Raw genomic sequence first — 21,804 nt, forward strand, 5'->3', positions numbered from 1 at the left:
ACCAACAATATATCATCCATGGTATGGAAAGAAACAATTGGAAATATTACCATACTGACAAGAAAAAAAAATCAAAGCCCCATTCATTCTCATGGTTAGAACCTTAAATAACAACGCTAGGTTTCAGAAAATAATTTCAAATTCTCAAAAAACCTGGTCCATCATTAACCTTTGACAAAAAGTGTCAGGGAATCTAATCGCTTGCCAGCCTTTTAAAAATAAAATAGACTCGAAAGAAAAAAAAAAATCTAGCCATTACCTTATTTAGCCTCGCTCATCGCTTAAATATTTTTAGCCTCCAGATTTCTTCTCCTTCAAATGCTAGGGTGAGCTGTGAGGGGTGCGGCGTGAGAGTAGAGCAGGAGAGACTGAGATGGGGGCAAGGTGGCGTTGGAGTAGTGCTAAGAGTTAGGGTAGTTTTTTTTTTTTTTTTCATTATGGGCAAGAAAAATTATTGGGCATACAAAATTACTAAATAACCCAACATATTAAGAAAACTTTCATCTTTTTAGAGCAGGCAATTGCCCACCCTGGGTTGTGCATGGGTTTTCCCTTGATAGGCATTAAGATTTGTAGTACTATGCCATATTAGAAATTTATATTTTCATCATAACCTAGCCAAATATATTTCAATTTTTTTTGTAATTAAACTTATTACATCTCAGAAAATGCAAAAACAAAATGGTGGCAAACATGATCTAGGCTTATTGAACATAATTTTTTTCACAGTAGAGCAATAATAATACTAATCAACTAATGAAGAAGAGTAACCATGCTTGAAATGACAACCTGCAAGGTAGTGCTATCGGGCTAAACTCCACATTGCAGCAACAAAACCTACTGATGACAACCAGTAGCTCAAATAAGTCTAGTGCTGAGCATAAATAGGTTCATATGAAGAAGTGCAAAAGGTTTTATTCTTTAAGGGGGCACATGCCAACTGCATTCATTTTGCTGGTGAAGTGTGGTAAATTGCATTGTGTTTTTTTATCGTAGAATTTGTATTATTTAGAATTTCTAGTGTTTTTTTGGTTGGATGAAGTTTAAAATTTTTTGTGAATTTATCAGCCTATATTTTGAAATGTGAATTTTCAACGTGCACATTCTTTGCTCTCTTAGATGTGATTTTTATTTTTAAAATCTTTTGTTTGAATGGATGTACTTCAAGTTATTGAATTTCCTAAATTGCACTTTAATCGGATATTGTCAGAACATGATCAGACTCTTTTGCGTCGTTTGATGATTGCTTAGTACTTTTTGGAGCTCACTTGAATATGGCATAACTTCAATGGAGTTGGCTGAGGCTTGCTAGGGTTCTTCGTTGTATGGATTGAGGCTACTAAAGTTCATTGGAACCCAGTTGCGTTGTCGAGTGGTTGGATCTTGCCGAAGCCCAAAGAGCTATGGCGGCCTCTTTTAGGGGTTTTATGGACTTCAAAATTCTTATTGATTTCTTATTGCATATAATAAAATCATGGAATCTAGCAAATTCTGTTTTTTTAATATCTTTAATTTATAACAACCAAATGAGCCCTAAATGGAAATCATTTTTCAGTGATCATGTTGATTATGTTTTGGTTGTTCTTGCATATTTGATAGTGTAAAAGTAGCTTTAACTTTTTTATGATTTCTAGGTTTTTCAAAGATGACACACAAATGAAGAGCTTAGAATAGAAGGGTTAATTTGCAAGGGTTAGATAAGAATTGTGTTTTGGGTAAATTGATTCACTTTGTTGCTCATTATTGAAAATCATACTTATGGGTGCCTAGCCTTTTTTTAGACTGTCTCCAAGCTATGTCCTCGGTCTTCAAAGTGAGGCCACATAGATTTTTAAATTTGTTTGCTACATCTTCCCACAAAGAAGACCAAATAATCATAGGTTGCTTCGCTCCGATTTTAGTTTTGAGATTATAGAATAGGTTTTCTAAGTTATATTCAAATTTATTGCAATTTTAGGCAAATTTTATTTTCTGAGCCAGTAATCACCCTGTATTTTTCCAGGGTCTGCACTTTATGAAATCAACCCAACGTCTTGAGTGGATCAATTGATGGTAGCCCTTATTGATATAACCTCATAAATGCACTTGCTGCAATGAAATATAGTGTCAGACATTTAAAAAAAAATAGTGTCAGAAATTAAAATTAATCTTAGTTAAAACTTTTTTTCCTTGTATCATGTTCTTCATATGAAGTTTCATTGCTATGATTTAAATGAAGACTTCAAAAAAAAAACTTTGAATTTTTCTTTTTCTTATGAGTTTATACAAAAGCTTGCACAAAGAAAGATTCATTAAATCACATTTCATTCAAACTAAGGTATTACATCCATTGCCACAGCCTTAAAAATGTAAAAATAGAAACACATGCAGGCTTATCCATAGATTGACCCTCAAACTTGCCCTTAAATAAATAATAAAATTTTTATCAAATGTTAACCTAGAAAACATCATATTCATTATCAGAAGCAAGGACCCAAAAAACATTTAATATTACAGCCCATAAAATAGGTTTATATAAATCACTACGATTGCTCTTTGAGAACTAATTTAAAGTTGTATCAGGCTTTCCTTGCACTTTAGGAGGATGTGTCATTCCACTGTTTCGTTGTCCATTCTTTCATGCCCCTTGATCCCTGTGGTCCTTTTTCATTTCTATGTTCCACTACTGCCACCATCATAAATAAAATAGTTTAATATTTTTAAACATAGTGTTGAGGAATACGTAAGTTCATTAATTAGTTATACTGATGTTGGACAACTTAAGGTTAATTTTACCCATGCAACTAATGTGATTTGTAACATGATTTCAAGCTAAAGTACATTAGTTGATTTATATATCACAAGTTTTGTGCGCTTGAGACGTTGAATTGAGGTTTTTGCTATTTAGCATTTTTAGTTTGATAACTCTAAGCTCAATTGCTATTATAATTTATATCATCATTAAAACAAGGGAGGCCATAAACCTCAACTCATTCACGCGTTTCTTTGTTTGGGAGATGCACTTGAGTAACATGCCCAAGCGAGAAGACATTGATCATTGCTTTATTGCCGTTGCTGCTCTAGTTGTGCCACTATTGTTGCCGTGATCCTTCTAATCCCGATAAGCATTCTCCTTCCTAATTTATTTTCTTTGATCTTCTCCCTTTCCTATTACTTGCTTTGGCCTTGAGTTCCTCAATTTAGGATTATCTGAAAATGATGAGAACTTGTAAAAAGAGTTCCATGAGAAATGCGAGGAATAAATTCACTCATTCAAATCCTGCATTTTCAGTCGAACTTTTCATATTTTTATCACATATCTTTGTAATCTTTTTTTAAACTGCTAAGGTTAAGGTGGATTGCTGATTATGACACTAAACTAGTTTATCCCATTATCAAATTGATAATTTTGAAATTTTTTGCCCCTCTATTTAATACTCAACTTTTCTCATATTTCTTTTGTGGATATAATAAACCACAAACAAGTTTGTGTCTTTTTTAAATATATTTTAAAATTTCTGCTTTTTTTTTTCTGGTAAATATATTAACTTTGGGCGGATGTGTCATACTTCTCCCATTGTATATAAATAACTATTGACAGTTGTCCAATGCATTACTTCTACTCATCATCAGTTTAACATTGCTTGTTATTATATTGATTGCTTCTCAGGAAGCGGTGAGAGCAAAAGAATGAGGCTAACGTCCATAAAAGTTCCCAAGATTTATTGGAACTACACCCGTAAGGCTGTTCTCACAATGGAGTGGATAGATGGGATTAAACTTATAGATTCTGATCGGATTTCCGAAGTCCGTCTGAATAGGAAACTTTTAATTGATCAGGTTTATACCTGAATTAACTTTTAATATGAATTCCTTTGAAGTTTATGGTGCTTATCGATGAAGCATTTGACGACTTGCTCATTAAACTGTTAGTCTGTTAGTCAATGTTCATGTTGTAGTTCATGTTGCATTCGTTTATTGTTGTTCTTTATTTTTCTATAGTTTTTGTAACTTTATCCTTGATTATTACGAGGGGTTAATATGGCAATGGATTCTTGTAGTATAGTTGCATCTTCAGTTAAGTCATTATACTGTTTTTGTTTTATCCTCAATATTACTATTTCAACGCTTTTCTTTTATAAAACAATGTCATTATACTGCATAACCATATTATACCCGTGCTTCTTTTGTTTGATCCTATTCAAAGAAGATTTCTTTGGTTGTTGGTGTTTGATTGAGAGTATTAGTAGGAGCCGGGAGGGAAGTGGAGGTGAGGGTGAAGGGACATAGGAGGTTGCAATTCCAATCTTACCCGATAATTTGATTGGTTCAACTTATATAAGCATGGATATTGATAGGAGCAGCACATAGGCACAGGTCACACCATATTTTGGAAAAATATGACGTTTCTACTGCATATAAAGATTTTTAATGTATAAAAAATATCAATGAATGCTTAAAAATGTGTTACACTATATTATTAATTTTGTAGATCAACTGGACATTCAAATTTTTGAATCAAGTATGAAACTTGATGTGCACGTGACATACTGAAAAATATATTTAGAGGCATTGATAAAGCGAATGAGGACGAGATTCATAATTTAACTGGGTACATTTACATTAGCAAGGCTAGTGTCTAACGTGTTCATGAATTTTGTTTGAAGTATGCCCATGAAGCTTCTATTTTTTTTTTCTGTACACATGGTTTATGGAGCTTGCTAAATGGTTTGCTTGGTAGTATCCTTTAGGATTCACCAGAATGAGGGTTTGGTGAGCTGGGATGAGAAACAAGTGGGCAACATTAGCTAACAAGTCTCTAAACCAACAGCCATGCTAAACAAAACAATTGGGAAAAAAAGAGAGAGAGATCAGGCAGCCTTAAAAAATGAGGTTAGGTTAAAGAGGGATATTTAGCATTTGATGGCTTGGGAGGAAGGAGTAGAGCAGATTTTCATCCAACGAACGATAGGTTTATATCCTGCAAATAGTAATATATTCTACCCCAATCTTTGTACTGTTGTACACATGAACGCATTGGCACATTTATAGTGAGGAGGAGAATGGCCTATTGATACGCTTTATTAATTTTCTTGTCATGGATGTCCATGTTTTATCTGAATGTATGTTCTTTAAATTTGATCGTTTTGGTATATTCCCAAGCCTATCACAACAAGACAATGGACGCTATTTTTTCTGATGCATTATTAATTTTAATGGAATTTCCCATTGTATCTGTGCATTGGTTTTTTAATAGCATTCCATACAAGTCTTAGAGAATTAGATGATTGCAAGTGTCAGTCTTTCCACTTATGGTTATTAGGGCAATCAAGTCTGCAAATGTTGGACACGGTAAATAAAATTTATGGCGTAGTTTTTTTTCTTTGTCTGTGGTATGAAAATTGCCAGGATAATGATAAATTATGTACACCGATATCCATATTAGAATGATCTCAAGATTACTACTTCATTATCCACTTATCTTCTAGTGTCCATGTTTTTATTTCTTCCTTGCTCATCATTTCAATGTCATGGAATATATACGTTTACATGATATGTTTCCTAAATGCTTTGGTGATTCATCATTTTAAAAGTATGATTAGTTAAACTCCACGTAGTTAATCATTTTTACAACTTGGTGGTTGGCTAGAAGATTAGAGTTGGTCATTGATTTTTTATTGTATTTCTGCAGATAGAAGGAATATTTATTCTTTTTATTGCTTGGTATGGCAGGGAGTTTATTGCTCTTTGAGACAGCTTCTTGTTGATGGTTTTTTTCATGCTGATCCACACCCTGGAAATCTTGTGGCTACTGATGACGGGTCTCTTGCGTACTTTGACTTTGGTATGATGGGAGATATTCCCCGCCATTACCGTGTAGGACTTATCAAAGTGGTTAGCTTTCTTTGCGCCATCATTCAATGGAACACTATTGTGCCGCTATGCCTTTTTTCAGTTTCTTAATTGACATCATGGTGGTTGTTGATGTACCTCAGCGATGAAGATTGTTTATGCTTGTATATGTGTAGCTTTCTTTAGCATTTTTTATGCAAGGTTATCGTTATGGAATTAGACTTGCATTTCTTGTAGAGGCATGCAGACTTCATGCATGCTTTCTTTCAGTTAACTGAGTTTTTTTTTTTTTTTTGTGGGGCAGGGCTGCTGCATTTTAGTCCAAGACTATTTAATGCACCCAATTTGGCCCTTTATTTTTTCAACGTTAATCCAAATTGATCCTACCTTTAGATTTTTTTTTTCGAGGTGATGGAAATTTCATATAGAAGGTAGGATTCAAGGGTTTATCCGTCTAAATGTATTTTTCTACATAAATGAAATTAGATATTGTTATACTTAAAAAAACACATAAGATGTTTATACTCTCTATTCCTACCTCTTGCATGTAGTTTGTCATCCTTAATAGAAATTCTAATGACAGGACTAGTTTCGATTATCTTGTGGAGGTAAGGGATTAAGACGTGCACATAAAATAACTTGGAACTAAAATGGCCGGCCACATGATGTTTGGGGACTATTTAAATGATTCTCTCTCTCTCTCTCTCTCTCTCTCTCTCTCTCTCTCTTGCTTGTGCATGCAAGTTTTTTTGATACAGAGTGATTTAGTTGGCAGGTTCTTTACACGAATATGGGGGTAAAATGAAGTTTGGGTTCTTTGTTGGCTTCTTTTGAATGTAGAATTCGCCAAGTTTTGGTAGGAAATTACTTTTTTTTCTTTTTTCCTTTTAGAAGCTCAATCTTTTATATTTTTATGAAAAAAATTTCCAGCCGGTTTGCTGTTTGTTTCACTAATTGTGGCAGATGAATAAAGAACTCTTGCAACTTTCAGCATTTTCAGTTTAATGATGGTGAATTCTGAAGTGGATACTGCACCCTAGCCCGATTATTTAGCTATATTATATGGCATTGTCTAACTTCTAAGGGATATAATAGTTAAATATCATCTTTTGCGCCTCTTTTTGAATCTTATGATCTGGACTGTTATTTTATTATTACAATGTGTTTCATCTTCTAGGTTGTGCCCTATATGCGAGCAATTCTGCTAGACATTTGATACGGATGTCATTTTCTATCTAGTTTTTTTGTAACATTATTATTCTGTATCTCCAGCTTGTGCACTTTGTAAATCGAGACTCCTTGGGATTAGCAAATGACTTTTTGTCGTTGGGATTTATTCCTGATGAAGAGGATACACAGTTGGTTGCAGATGCTTTACGTGCATCCTTTGACACTGATAGAAGACTTTCAAATGATTTTCAGGTCTCTTTCTACTTGTTCTTCATTTTTAACTGTTGACCTTTTTGACTCATCAAATTGTTTAGGTGTTTTTTAAACTCCTTACATATCGCGTGGCTTATCTTGCACGATATGTCTGGCGGTTTTGAACTATTTAATCGAACCTGGTGTAGGTTCATTAATTGGTTTTTCTCGTGTCTTATAGACAGCCATATAATGAAAGTGCATTCTGATACTGAAAGAGAATTAGACTTGATATTTTTGATGGACTTGGAAAGATTTCTATGAGTTTGTATACCAATGAAGTTTTTTAAAGAAGGCGTAGAAAAATCTTATGGATAACCAATTCTTATACAATTATACTTGTTTAAGTGTGGAAATTTGAGTTGTTGGTTATGGGGACCTTGCTAAAGTGTGGGGGTTTGAGTTATTGGTTATGGTGAGCCCATCCTTATTAAATTCTAGAGGTTATGATGCAGGACAACTCAGGCTTAATGTAAAGGAAATTGATGACTTATTGATTTAAAAGCCACTAATTGATTTAACAACTTGCTTCATATAAATACAACAACAACAACAACAACAAATCTCATTATGTGGGGTCGGCTACATGAATCCTTTTTCTCCATTGTGCCATGCCATTACAGGAAAATCGTCCATTACCTGCAGCAATTTTCAGCGGAATCTATCAATTTTCCGGCTGTTATGAAAAATTCCGGCGGTTTGAAGACCGCGGAATAAACCGCGTAGGAAATCAAAATCGGTGGTATATTTTCGGCGGTAATTTTTTGCGGCGGCTATAACTGCCGGAAATTATTGTTGCTAAAATCGTAGTTAAATTGCCAGAATATTTCGTCTCAAATACCGCAGGTCGTTATCGGCGGTATTACTGGCAGTAAAACCACCAATGTTTTCGGCGGTCCAACTGCTAGATAGCCAACCGGCGGCGAATAGAATAACTGGCAGTTTTATCACCCATCCGATTTCGAAGTTTCTATCGGCTAAATCGCTGGTTAGCCGCCAGAAATCTGTAGCATTTGTAAAAAAAATTGACAACACCCCTCTATCCAAACAGATTTCCACAAGTACCTGTGACAACTAAGGAGAACATATGCTCAGGCAGTTCAAAACATAATATATTAAATAAACTAATATACATAATCAATAGATGCTCTGACAGTTCAAAACATAAAATATATAATACACAAACTTTTAACCACAAGTAAACATAAAGTTCAACTTGTTAAACAATCTTTAAAACATAAAATAAGTACTTTCACATCCATATGTTCAAAATACGCCAACTAGCTCTTCAAACAAATAGCAACAACTAATCATCGTCCGTATACTCGTTGCCATGTGATTCAAGTATAGGTTCTTGCTCCTTTTTCTTCTGATTTTCAACTCGATATGTTCGCAGCTCCGCCTGCATCTCAGCTTTAATCTGTCTCATCCCCTCTATCTCTCTTGTGAGGACGTCAACCCTTTGATTGACGATTTCTTCAGCTCCTCCTACATCATAAAATGTTGAAGTAGATATACTGCCCTCATAAGCATATCCTTGTGAACCTAAGCCATAAACCCTCATCCTCTGCCTTCCTCCAACAACTTCTAACATAGTGTGATACTTAGAATATTGGGTTGATCCTGAAGACGATCCCTCGCTAGTAAGCTGCTTACTATCCCGAAGTCATATAAAATTATCCTATGAGAATAAATCCATAAAATAAAATTTTTATTTATTTCTCATTGTTTATCAAAAAATTATACTTGCGTGAGCTTTTCTTGCCTTCTCATCAACCCACTGATGATCAGCATGATATTGTTGAGTCCTCGTATGCAGCTCTAGTGGTGAAAATACTCTTTTTCCAAATAGAAATATAGTTAAAATAATGTACATTTATTTATGAAACTAATTGAAATAATCTTTTACTATTCGTCATCTATGCTCAATATGAGGCACTGAACCACCCGTATGAAGAGAGCTTCTTAAACCCCCACAGTCAGTTGCTCTATTTTACTTATTCTGCTCTCTCAATTTGGCGGACTCAGGGCTCGCCCAAGCTCTGCTCAAATTAGTCCATACTCCCTTGTCAATCCATAATGAATGTTGCCCAGACTTCTAATGTCTGTGAACATGTCCCTATGGCAAGTAGAGTCTCTCATCTCAAAATTTGTTATGATCTTCGTACCATACTCAGGAAATCACCTAAAAATTTTCTGTAAAACATAAGCATAAGAAATAATATTAATACAAATGAAATTAAAAATTTAAGTAATGCCAAATAAATATACCTGAAATTCTCTGAACCACATATCCCTAACTTCTTTTGGGATCTTCTTTCATAATAAGTAACGAGCATCATATTTGCTCTGTATGATGTCATGAATCTTATGGGTAGGTTGCCTCGAGGAATTAAAGTTGCTGGTAAAAATTTGAAGCAATCACGAGGAATATTCATGCAATTTTGATACTTAGCATCCCAACAACATCCGATAATTCTAAATGACTTTTGCAACCATCCCAAATTGATTTTTGAGCAGCATATAGTAACTCAAATATTTTTTTTGGTTTCTAGGTTTGGTGGCACTTCCATGCTGGCCCTTAAATTAGGACCTCATGTATCAAAAATAAGTACTTCATACGGTCTACTCATTTGATTTTCATCGACTGTTTCAAAAGCTGTGGATGGACCGGCATGAGTATCGCTATGTGACTTGTACTCGCCATATGATATCTAAATCCAGTATCCTAGAGCAAATCCCCTATGATATAAATCAACCTTTACATCGTCGGGCTTAAGAAAAGTTTGATTTTTGTGTTTCGAGCATGAACATCTAAATATTCGATCGGACTTAAACGAAGGTAGTTGACATGCGACTTGTATGAAAATCTTAACTCTCTCCATAAATTCATCTATCAATCTTTTTCGATCCGGTAATAATCTGTTATACATACAATATCTCTTTTCCTGGATAATCATTTGGATGTTAAAGTAAATGTTCCCTACATAGTTGTGGAATGAATTATTAAAAAAGGTGTCTTAAAGGTGTGATAAATGCATCAATAAGAAGCAATAAGTTGATTTAAATTGTAAATCTGTCGACATAACTTATATACCCGACGGTGGGGTGGGGGGGGGAGTGGGTGAATATTTCTTAGGATAGTTAGGGGAGGCATTTAGCCTTGCAACATAAAAGTAGAGGCATCACCCCAAGCACTAAAATCTCACCTCCTCATAATTATCAAGTAATAGGCTCAATGAATAATTTGAATTAAACCTGCTACAAATAACTTTGAAATCTATTTAAATAAATTTTGAATGAAAACAATTATTTTCTTTCTAAAATGTTGATAATTAAGTCCTATCAAATTTGTTTTGTTCCTATGAGCTCAATTAATCAATGAAGCCCTAAGATATACTTGTGAAGCCCTTTTATTTAGCTCAATTAACTCAACAACTCCCCTTCTACTTCCCACTCTCCTATTTCCTAATAGTCGTCTAGTGAGCATTTTTCCTTATTGACATACATGCAGATTTTCTTCTCCTTTTAGGCTTCTCATCTATTTTGGGTCCTATATCAACTCTTCCTAATGATATACCATTTCTCTCCCCATAAGCAAAAGAATATCTCGATTTGAAGTTTTAGCTATCAAAATATAATTTTTATGTTACAATTGTATTCTTAGTCAACTTCATGAATTCTTGAGATGATATAGTCAACTTTAATAAGCCCTAACCACAAAAAAATACAATCTTCCAATACAATTTGGTGAAATGAAAAGCAATCCTTTTGTAAGATTAAACAATTTTGGAATGCAACCAGGATTTATCTAAAAAAATTTTATTTAGATGAAATTAAAAAAATAATAATAAGGAGATGGAGGAGATGAAGGCCGGCGGGCGGAAGGTCGGCTATGCATCGCCAAGGCTAGGGCGGAATTCAGCGAGGGCGGAAGGTCGCAGGCGTTCTTTGGACGAACAAAACAAGGAAGGAGACTGAGGCTAGGGAGGAATTTGGGGAGGGCGGAAGGTCGCGGGCGTTCTCTGGACGAACCAAATGAGGGTGGCGAAATGAGGAAGAAGGAGAGGGGAGGTTCAGCTTTAGAGCACTTACCGACGGCATTTCTGGCGGTTGAAACCGTCGGAAATAAGTCACTTAAAAACGGCTGTTAACCCTCCGGTAAATGTGTCATGAAAAGAGTATATCGGCGGTTTGTCCGACTGTCATTTGACCGCCGGAAATACTAAAGATTTTTGGTTTTTTACCGGCTGTCCAACCGCCGGTAAACAGTGGCGGCCAAACCATTGGTTTCATCGCCAGAAATACCGCCGGTATTCAGTAAATTTTTTCTAGTGTGTTAAGGGTCAAATTCTCATCTAAATATAATAAAGAAAAGTCATTTCTAATATTTTCTAATCAAGTCTTTTTAGGTTTGTGAAGTAGAACGGAGGGGATGGGGAAAGATAATAAGATTAAAAATCTGAAATAAAATTTCAGATTTTCTCTAATCAAGGGATTTAAATTTTGAAATTCAAATAAGATGGAGTGAAGGATAAATAGGTGGTTAATTATTCCCCTAATTGAATTCCTTAACAAGGAAGGAAATAATTAAAATAGGGGAGAGAGCGGGGCCGGCCTAATAAGGAGGGAAAATGAAAGGTGTCCACATGCAATGTATGTGGATCCATGCATTAATGGGAGATTGGAGAGTTAAATCTGAAATAATTTCATATTTAATATAATTGAAGGATTTCCTAAAATAGATGTATGTTATTTAGGAAAGAATTTAAAATTCAAATTCATTTAAATTTGAATTCGAAAACTTTTTCAAATTAGATAAGAGCTAATTTAGGAAAGTAATGATGGTGAAATGAAATTGGAATCAAGGGATTAATTAATCAATCAATTTCGAAATTGATTAATTAATTGAATGAAAGAGGTTTCCAAAAATAAGATAATTAATGAGGATGGATTTGAAATTCAAATTAGATTAATTTGAATTTAAAATCTTTCCAAATTAATGACAACTTAAATAAGGAAAGAGGAATTTTTTTTTTTTTTAGGGAAGGAGGTGGGCAGTAGTTTGGTGAGACCGGCAATTAGGGAGGTTGGGGGTTTGGTGGAGCTTAGGAGAGGCCACCCGTCGTACCCAACAGTCACCACCGGTGGCTCTTGGTTTATCTCTTCTTTCTTTTCCTTCAACCTACATCTACCGCCGATCATTCCCCACCCCCAAATCTCCACCTCCTAACCCCATTGTCCAAGCTTAATCTTCCCCAAAACCGCCCCCTGGCCCCCCTCTCATTCATCCCGCCGGCCATCTCCCTAACCGCCACCCACCTATCCCCTTTCGTTCATTGCCGACTCCGTTGTCGCCGCCTCATGAATTTTCAAAATTCGAAATTTGAAAATTTGGGATGAGTAAAAGTTTCCAAATTTGTCCGGTGCCAAATTAGGAAAGTTTCAAGGAGGTTTCAATTTCAAATTTAAATTGAAACGGATTTGAAATTGTTCTTCATTAATTTGTGAGAGCTAATTAGGAAAACCCTTTTACTCTCTTCCCAAACCTCCTCCTCCCTTCTACATGCCGCCGGCCCCCTCTATTGATGGCCCCCTCTTTAATGCCTCATTAGAGCTCCTAATTACATGATTTTGAAATTCAAATTTCAGAAATCTTCCCTCCACTTCCACTTAAAATCTGAGAATATTTTTGGTATGAAGATTATAACATATTTTCTTCATCCCAATTAATTCTCTCATAACCCTAGCCTCTTCTTCCTTCCCACCCGTCCACCCTCTCTCTCTTCGCTCCCTCTCAAGGCGTTTCTCCTTCATTTATTTGAGATGGATGATCGATCCGGAGTTTGAGTCCGGTTTTGGCGTACGAAGGCTAAGATTGCGTGGATCTCCTCAACTTGCCTTCCTCAACTTGACTCCAAACATTGTTGGATTCAAAGAGAAGGCCACCTACCAATTGCTACTCATTGTGAACAAGGCTAGGGAAGAGAAACTAACGGAAGGTTTGTAGTGATTCACGTCATTTCTCCGAGAAGGTGATCTTCTTCCTTGATTCATTTACTTTTCAAATTCTACTTACTTTATTGAGATTTGTCCAAATAAGAAACTGTGCCTACTAATCGCCACCCATTAGTAATCGTAGGTTTGTTACTTCTTTGATATTAGATTTCATTGTTAAGTCTTGGTTAAGTTGGAAACTACTTCGCATGCAATGTTTTAGTTTTCCTATGTGTTTTGATTTAGCTCAGTTTCTTATGTGGCTTAGCTTAACGGAGTTGATCCTTTAAGAGTTTTAACTTGTTGTTTTAATCACGAATAACTAAAATCTGAAATTGCTCTTAAACTATCTTGTGCAAGTTTCCAATTTAGCATGTAGTCCTACATCATGTAGCTAAGGCCGTGGAGAGGGAGAAGGGGAGGCCGGTTTTGTGGAAGAGGAGGGGTTTATGGGAGAATCAGCTGGTGGAAAGTGGAGGATTTCGGATGACAGTCAAGGGATGCGGATAAAAGGATTTAGGGAAAGAAAGATACAACTGCGAGCCCGGGCACATCTTGCAGCTAACGGGTACTACGTTGCCCTTCACCAAGGGACTTCAGGCCACGAGCCTGGACACATCATGCGGCTGGTGGAAGCTATGAATTCCTCCCGTAGGAATCTCATCCAAGGTTCTTCCCAAAGAACACAAGTGCAAACACAAAATTTTATTAATCATCGAAAATTACATTACACAAGCAAGGACCTCTATATATAGGCCTAAGAAACTAAAACAAGCACATGCCCCTAGGGCTTACATAGGACGACCCTCTTAAGTAAGGCTAAAAATGGAAAATTCATAATAAAAATTACAAATAACAAATTAAGATTAGGTGGAATGATCTCGACCGTCGATCGTGGTCTCCTCCTTTGAAAATCTTTATGATCGGATGTCCGCATCATTCTGTCTCTATCTTTCTTAACATAAGTCAAATTTAATACATCTACTTTCCTAACCGGGTCATCAGAAGGTTGTCATTTTATGTGACCAAACCATCTAAGGCGACTCTCTCTAATCTTATCTTCCACTGGAGCTAATCGAACTTTTTCACGTATATGCTCATTTCATATCCTGTCTTTAAGAGTAAAGCCACTCATCCACTTGAGCATCATCATCTCTGCAACAATTAACTTAATATATGCTTTTCTCTTTTAATGGCCAACATTTAACTTAATACTAAAATTAAAACCTAAATGATAGTGAAATGGTCAAAATAATTTGAGAAAATCCGATAGGTTTATTAATCATATAAATTCATCAAATAATTATAATTTAATTTTCGCAAATTGAATTTTAGATCTGCCAATTTATTATAAATTCAATAATCAGTTTCATATTATGTAGATGAAATAATAAAAATGACTAAATGTACTAAAATAAGAAAATTAATCCAAACGTCAGTACAAGGAGATGGTTTCTTACATAATTTGGTAGTTATATTTCTATAGTACTCAAGGGAATCATACATCCAACTTACAACTACAAAATTGAAACTCAAAGAAATTTTATTCAACAAAAGATGTTTTTCATACATGCCTCAAGTATCTATTTATAAATATTTATTCCTTAGTCAAGAACTTTTGGAAGTAGTTCAGTCCATGGATAGTAAAATGAACAATCATCCCGATAACCATTTCATTGCACGAAGAAGCAAATCAATGATTTTAAGTCTTGGAGGGATGTCTTGCTATATGCACCACTTTTTTGCTACAGGTTTCACAAATCTGCAGTAACTTGCTCAGATGTAGGCACCATAGGGTGAGCTACAGCAATCAAATATTAAACGATACTGGAATCATCCACAAGAAAGTTTTTTCCTAATGCTGTAGAATAATGCGAAATAGATTATCCACAAATCCAAGAGATGGGTTTTTGGATAAACCATTAAAGCTTGGATCACTTCTAATGGAAAAATTGATGAAAGTTCTAGCAACAGAAATTCCTTAACAAAGTTTGCAGCTTATCTCTTAATGGATACTCCAAAAAGAACTAGCTTACAATGATCCATCCAACGGAGAATTGAACCGCATAAAAATGTTATAAAATGGATAACACATCCCGTTCTTGAAGGAAATCATCACATGTCAAAACAACTAATATAAAAACTACCAAAGTAAATGAAGCTAGAAGTAAACTTGCTTAGGTCCTTTATTTGCTTGATATTTCTAACAAGTATGTACTTCTAATTCTCTATCAAATATGTTTATGGCTTTAAGCTTGGGCAATTTTTTAAGATCATACTTCCCATCAAATGCATGAATGATTTTTAAACCTTATGGTAATTACATTGTTGTTGACTAGAATCATAATTTATTCCTTTTTTTGTTTGCATCATTTATTAATTTTTATTATCTCAATTATATGTCTATAGTCAGGGTGGGGTCTCTTTTGGGTGCCTGTATTTTTTTGTAAAGTTAGTAGTAAAATTATTATGAGGAAAGCCATTTTTTAAAATTATTGTGGGTATTATAGATATTTTATTTTTTGAAAAAATCAGACATTAGCTTTTTTATAACTTTCTCACATTCATATATCTTGTTGTAAAAAGCAATTTCTCACCACAAAAATTTATGAAAAACAACAAGAAAGAAGTGGTCAAATAAAGCAATAAGAAAGTTGCCCCAACTTGACCCTTCATTAAAATGCTAACAAAACCATAGGTTCTGCTACTAAGGATGTGATAAGAAACACTTGTTGATCTCAAGTATTACCTATAAATCTTCCGAAAACAACGAGAATTCTCCTACAAAATCCACACAAAAACAGAAAAACAATAGATAGTTTGTATTATTTGATGAAATAGAAACGGAAAATATCAAGATATAGATGATTCTCAATTCTAGAGGAGGATCGATCTCTCACAAATCTCTAGATGCCGCTAGAGCCCAAAGGAAAACCTAAATCTAAGATATCTCAAATTTCAACCGAATTTCATATGCCTTAACCTTAGGAAAACAAACTATTTAATGCATACAAATCAAAAAGAAATCCCTGAACAGTCCCTACATTCAATTTCCCTCCTAAACTCCCTTCAAAATCCTTCCTATTATGTTCCCTTGAGCTTGAGGAAACTGTTCGGTGCGTACAGAAAGGCGGAGAGTTCTGACTGTTTTGCGTAAGCCGGTCCGGCTGGACCGGTCTAATAGGATGACTTGAAGTTAGGGTTTTTCCAATGAAAATAGTATGATGTGAGTATGAATTCATGCAACCGAAATTGCATATCACAAGCCACCAAATAATTCACAACTTATTTCTTTAAATGTAAATATATAATACTAGAATTAAAACTCGGGTGGTAATAAAATGATCGAAATAGTTTTAAAAAATAGCAAGGATTTAAAACAGCCTTAAATTATCAAGAAATTGTTATTTAATTCCCATAAATAGTGTTTTAAATGTTTGAAATTTGAATACAAAATCAAGAACACCAACAATCTAGTATCAAATTATCTTATAGATGAAATAATAACAAGGATCAAAAGTAAAGGATAAAAAAATTAAGCTTCACACCGGCACAAAGAGATTACTTCCCTTGAATTTTGTAGCCACATTTGTATCGTTTTCAAATGCAGCACATTTTCAACTTGCATACATAAAAGTGAAACTAAAGGAAAAAAATTTATTCAATAAGAGGTGTTTTTCATATATACCTCAAGTATCTATTTATAAATGTTTATTCCTTAGTTTTCAATCTTTAAAAGTGGTTCAGTCCATTATAAGAAGTGAAAAAACGTCCTGATAACTATTTCATTGTCACTGGATAAGAAGCAACTCAATGATTTTTGCCTTCCGATGACTCTGTTAGGAAAGTTGTGGTTTTAGATTTGTCTTATGTTAAAAAAGATAGAGGTAGACCTAAGAAGACTTGGTTAAAAAATATTAGAAATGATATTTCTTTATTAGATTTAAATGAGAATTTGACTTTTAACAGGACACAATGGCAAAAATGGATTCATGTAGCCGACCCCACGTAATGGGACAAAGGCTTGATGTTGTTGTTGTTGTATGGATCGCCTGCTAAAAGCTTCGTCTGTTGCTAGAAGCTGCAAGTCTCTAGCAGTCATTCAACTATAAGAAGATTGGTAGGGCGAGTTGCATGAAACAAACATTCAAGGTTTCAATAATCATCCTCAAGAAACTGCTTACCCATTGTTGTGGAATATGGTCGAACAAATAATCTACAACTAGGAAATGAGTTTTTGAATAACGTGATAATGTTGGGATCACATCCAATGACAAAACTGGTGAAAGTTCTGGCAATAGGTCATAAATAACCAAACTCAACTTATAGCAAATCGAGTAACGAATACTTCAAAATATAACTGGCATACAATATTCAAATAAAGAAATTGTACCACATTAAAAAATCATAAAATATAGAACACATCCCATTCTTGAAGGCAGTCATAATGAACATGTTAAAATAAGAAAAATAAAAACTACAACTATAAATCAAATTAAACTAAACGTTCTGAGGTCATATATTTTTTTTGACATTTCTTGCAAGTATAAATAATGCAGATGTCTATCGGGTTATCCCATTTTGAAGGTTGTTCTAGGTTACTTCTTGATGTTGTTTTAGTTGTAGAGTATTTAAAGTTTTTATGGAATTATATTAGCCTTAATTTTTTTCTTGAAAATTTGAATGAAAAGAGAGGAGAATAGAAATGGAAGATTGTATGACTGAATTTTATCCCCTTGTTCGGTGTAAAAAGAAAGATAAGAAGTTGTATATAAATATGTAGAGAAATATCTATCAAGTAACAAAATAAAATCTTAAAATGGGGTCATAATTCTGGAATTGAGAGAATTAACTATTCTAAAAAATCTAATGTTGCACATGGATCTATGGATTGTTGTAGATAAAAAAGTGTTGCCCATAAATTGTTGGGTTATTATAGATAGGGGGGTATTATCTATAGATTACTAGGTGGTTGTAGATGAGAAGGTGCTTAGTGCTAACCACTCATTCAGAGCTATTTCAACAATTAAATCGTCAAGCTAGGTTGTATGGATTGGGTCAAGCCTTGGTGAGAATATCCCGAGAATTTGTCGGAACATAATGTAGTTGGGCTGTTACATTTTAAAATTTTTTTGAGATAAAATGTCGGTTTGTCTCAATATGTTTAGTCCTATTATGATGGACTTGAATTTTTGCAGTACTTATGGTGAAATTGTTATCACAATACACTATTAGAGTATAAATAATTTTGTTAATCACATACCTTTGTAAATACCAACTGTTGCTACCATATATTCTACGTTAGCTATAATTCTTGAGGCCCCAAATTATTTCTTACTTATCCATGCAATCAAATTTTCCCATACATAGTAATCTGACGTGAATTTTTAATATGATGCGTCTCTTGCCCAATCAACATCTGTGAAAATTTCGATTTCTTACATTATTGGCATTTTCTTGGTGTAATTTTTAGATGCCTTAGAATGTGGTTAGCAGCTTCTATGTGGTCTTCATCTATTATTTTAAAAAATTAGGGAACTAAATTTTAGGACGAGCTAGAGAGAGTAGATGATTTTTCCCATAAGACAATGATATCTATCTTTATCAATGGGTGTGCTTGTGCTTGTAGTATTCTGAACTGACTACAGTCGAACATAATGTCAGTTTCCATCACTGTGTGAGGAAATGAAGGATTGTGTCGGTTCTGTTGCCTAGTGTGGCAAAAAAAACGAAAAGGATTTCTTCTCTTTAAATTATCGAGGGAGAGGGAGAGATTGAGAGAGAAAAAAGAAAGAAAAGAAGCGACGGTGAAGGCGACAACGTGCGACTGAGAAGAGCAACTTAGTTTTTTTTTTTTTTTTTTAGTTTTTTTTTTTTTTTTTACTATAACTTATATTATTAGGATAAATTTTTTAAATTTGTATTTTAGAAATTGTTATTTAAGAGGTAAATTAGGAGGAGAAGGTTAAAAGATAAATGTAATTTTATAGTTTATGAGAAATCATTATTTTAAATTAATTTAGAAAATATTAAGTTGAAATTTTAAGTGTTTAGAAATAGAAACTTGTTAATTATAATATATACATATTTTAAACGAGAGTAGAGAGAGCAACTTTAAATTTATAAATAAATAATTGTATGAGATTTTAAATTATAGAATGAATAAATTAAACTTATGTAATGTTAAATAATAAATTGGATTTATAAGAGTAGAGAATTTACTAGTTAAGGATGTTTTTTATTGAAAAAAATGAGAGTACGTCTAATAAGCTTTTTTTTTTCTTTTTCTTTTTTTTTATCGAAGGATCAAAAAGCAACGTCGCTATGAACGCTTGGCTGTCTAATAAGCTATTTAAGCTAATAAACAATTCTGTATAAAAATATAAATGAATAAATTTGAATAGTAAAGAAATTTTGTAATAATAATTAAATTATGATTTTTCATCCATTGTTAATAGTTTTATATTTAAATATAAATATATATAATGAACACAAGAGAATTTTATATAAATTAATAAACAATTTTTTTATTAAATTTGTTATTTTAAGTAATGAAATAATTTAAATATTTAAATAGAAATTTTGAATTAATTCTTTTTTAATGAAGATAGAAAATAAGAATTAGGAATATTTAAGAGACTAATTAAAGAGAGATATTACTAAAATGAATATTTAGATATCTTATTTGCAATAATAAAAATTCATTCGTCCTTTTTCAGAATGGTTTTGCTAGTACATTTGAAGACCTTTGATCCCCCTCCAATTATATTTTAATTCTCCGGAATATGATTATTAATAGCCATGGAAAGTGATGAAGAGTAAGCTCATTTAGTTTTTAGTCTTCAGCCTATTTTTTGTTTGTCTATATTTGCATTTAAAATTATTTTTAGGCATTAAACATTTTCATTTACTTTTAAAAATACTTTCTATATGTAAGAAGGACAATTTATTTCTTTTGTTTTTGTCTTAATGTATTTTAGTCAAGTATTATTTTCCCTATGACTATATAAGAGTCTTTAATCTTGTATTACAAATTATTAAATCATGAATTGAGATATGAACTTTCTTGTGGCCTCCTCTATGGGGATTCTCTGCATTTTATGATTAATACCTATTGTTTCATCTCTAATCATTGCCTCACTTCTCTTCGAGCTTTGATTCATCTTGTTTATGTACCTATTACTTATGCTATATCAACCAATGATCTATCGTTCATTTTCAATGGGATTCCATGGTTGTGTGCAAACAACTAAGTCAAGAAATTAGGTCATTTAATCTTATCTCTGATGGTTTAAGTTCAACGATGAATTTTTGCCTTTCCTAGTGAAGAACCTCCTTGGATTTTTTTACTAGTGAGGTTCTCATTGCAACTGCTTAAAGAATTGATGAACCTAGATTTGCGTGGGTGGAGAGGGAGAGAGGGGAGGGAAGCTAGATGATTCTACTTTCCTTTTTCCACCATTTGACAATATTCTTTAGTTTTTCCTGAATTAAAAAATGTTCCCTGACAATCTTTGATGTCTTTTTTTTTTTATGTTTTCTTACAGGAGTACTACTATTCAGCAGTCCTATTGTATCTACATAAACTTCAATATTGGATTTATTTCTTTTGTTCTGCTTTGCAGGTGGGCTATTGATCAAAAGCAATTATCTGCATGAAATTCTTAATTGTTTTGTTTTTGCATTGAACTGCAGGGAGTAATGTACCAATTGTATGATGTCATGTATGAATTCAACTTTTCACTTCCTCCTGATTATGCCCTGGTAATAAGAGCACTGGGATCTTTGGAAGGTACTGCCAAAGCATTGGATCCAGATTTTAAAGTTATTGAGAGTGCATATCCTTTTGTGGTTGGAAGGCTGCTTGCAGATCCTGATCCTGACATGAGGAAAATATTAAGGGAGCTTCTTATTTGCAATGATGGCTCGATTAGATGGAACCGGTTTGAGCGGCTGGTATGTAATATTTTTTCATTGTGATTACTAAGTATTGATTGCTACTTGCCAGTATTATGTTTTTACTTCTAATCAACCTGGTAATCTTTATATTTTTTTAGTGTGGAATTGATAGGATACATCCTTAAATACATTGAACTGAAGATTGGTGTGATTACTTGATTTTTTTTTACGAAATAGGTATGATTGATGAACTTGTCTAATCAAATTTTTGGAACTGTGACCTAAATGGGGACTCAGACGCATAATTTATGTCTTTGATGCTGAATGTTTAAATTCTTTTGTACTATGATTTACATTTTCTTAAAATACAACTACTCTGACCTTTTTGATGCTTTACATTGCTCATTCCAATATTTTATTTTTGCTAATGTTAGTCCTCTATTAGGTTGGAGCAACTCCAGTGGTAGATAAGATTAGAAAGACGCCTGAGGTGATATGGTCACATAAAACGATAATCTTCTGATGATCTTGTTAGGAGTCTAGATGTATTAGATCCAACCTATGTTAAGAAAGCTAGAGGTTGACCTAAATATTGTGGTTAGAAAGTATTCAAAATGATATTTTTTTCTATTAGATTTAAATGAGAATTTGACT

General features: G+C 33.7%; 1 protein-coding gene across 2 annotated transcripts in view; it reads left to right on the forward strand.

The window, feature by feature from the left end:
- Nucleotides 1-21,804, forward strand: part of LOC110100309 (uncharacterized protein sll0005) — a 45,379-nt gene that overhangs the window by 19,503 nt on the left and 4,072 nt on the right. For both annotated transcript variants that reach the window (XM_020827752.2, XM_028699199.1), the window contains 4 exons: nucleotides 3,650-3,819; nucleotides 5,713-5,874; nucleotides 7,105-7,254; nucleotides 20,947-21,207. In XM_020827752.2, the coding sequence (XP_020683411.1) occupies nucleotides 3,650-3,819; nucleotides 5,713-5,874; nucleotides 7,105-7,254; nucleotides 20,947-21,207 (743 nt within the window). The remainder of the gene's footprint in view (nucleotides 1-3,649; nucleotides 3,820-5,712; nucleotides 5,875-7,104; nucleotides 7,255-20,946; nucleotides 21,208-21,804) is intronic.

The sequence above is a fragment of the Dendrobium catenatum genome, unplaced genomic scaffold (assembly GCF_001605985.2).
Source record: "Dendrobium catenatum unplaced genomic scaffold, ASM160598v2 fragScaff_scaffold_1220, whole genome shotgun sequence".
NCBI lineage: Eukaryota > Viridiplantae > Streptophyta > Magnoliopsida > Asparagales > Orchidaceae > Dendrobium > Dendrobium catenatum.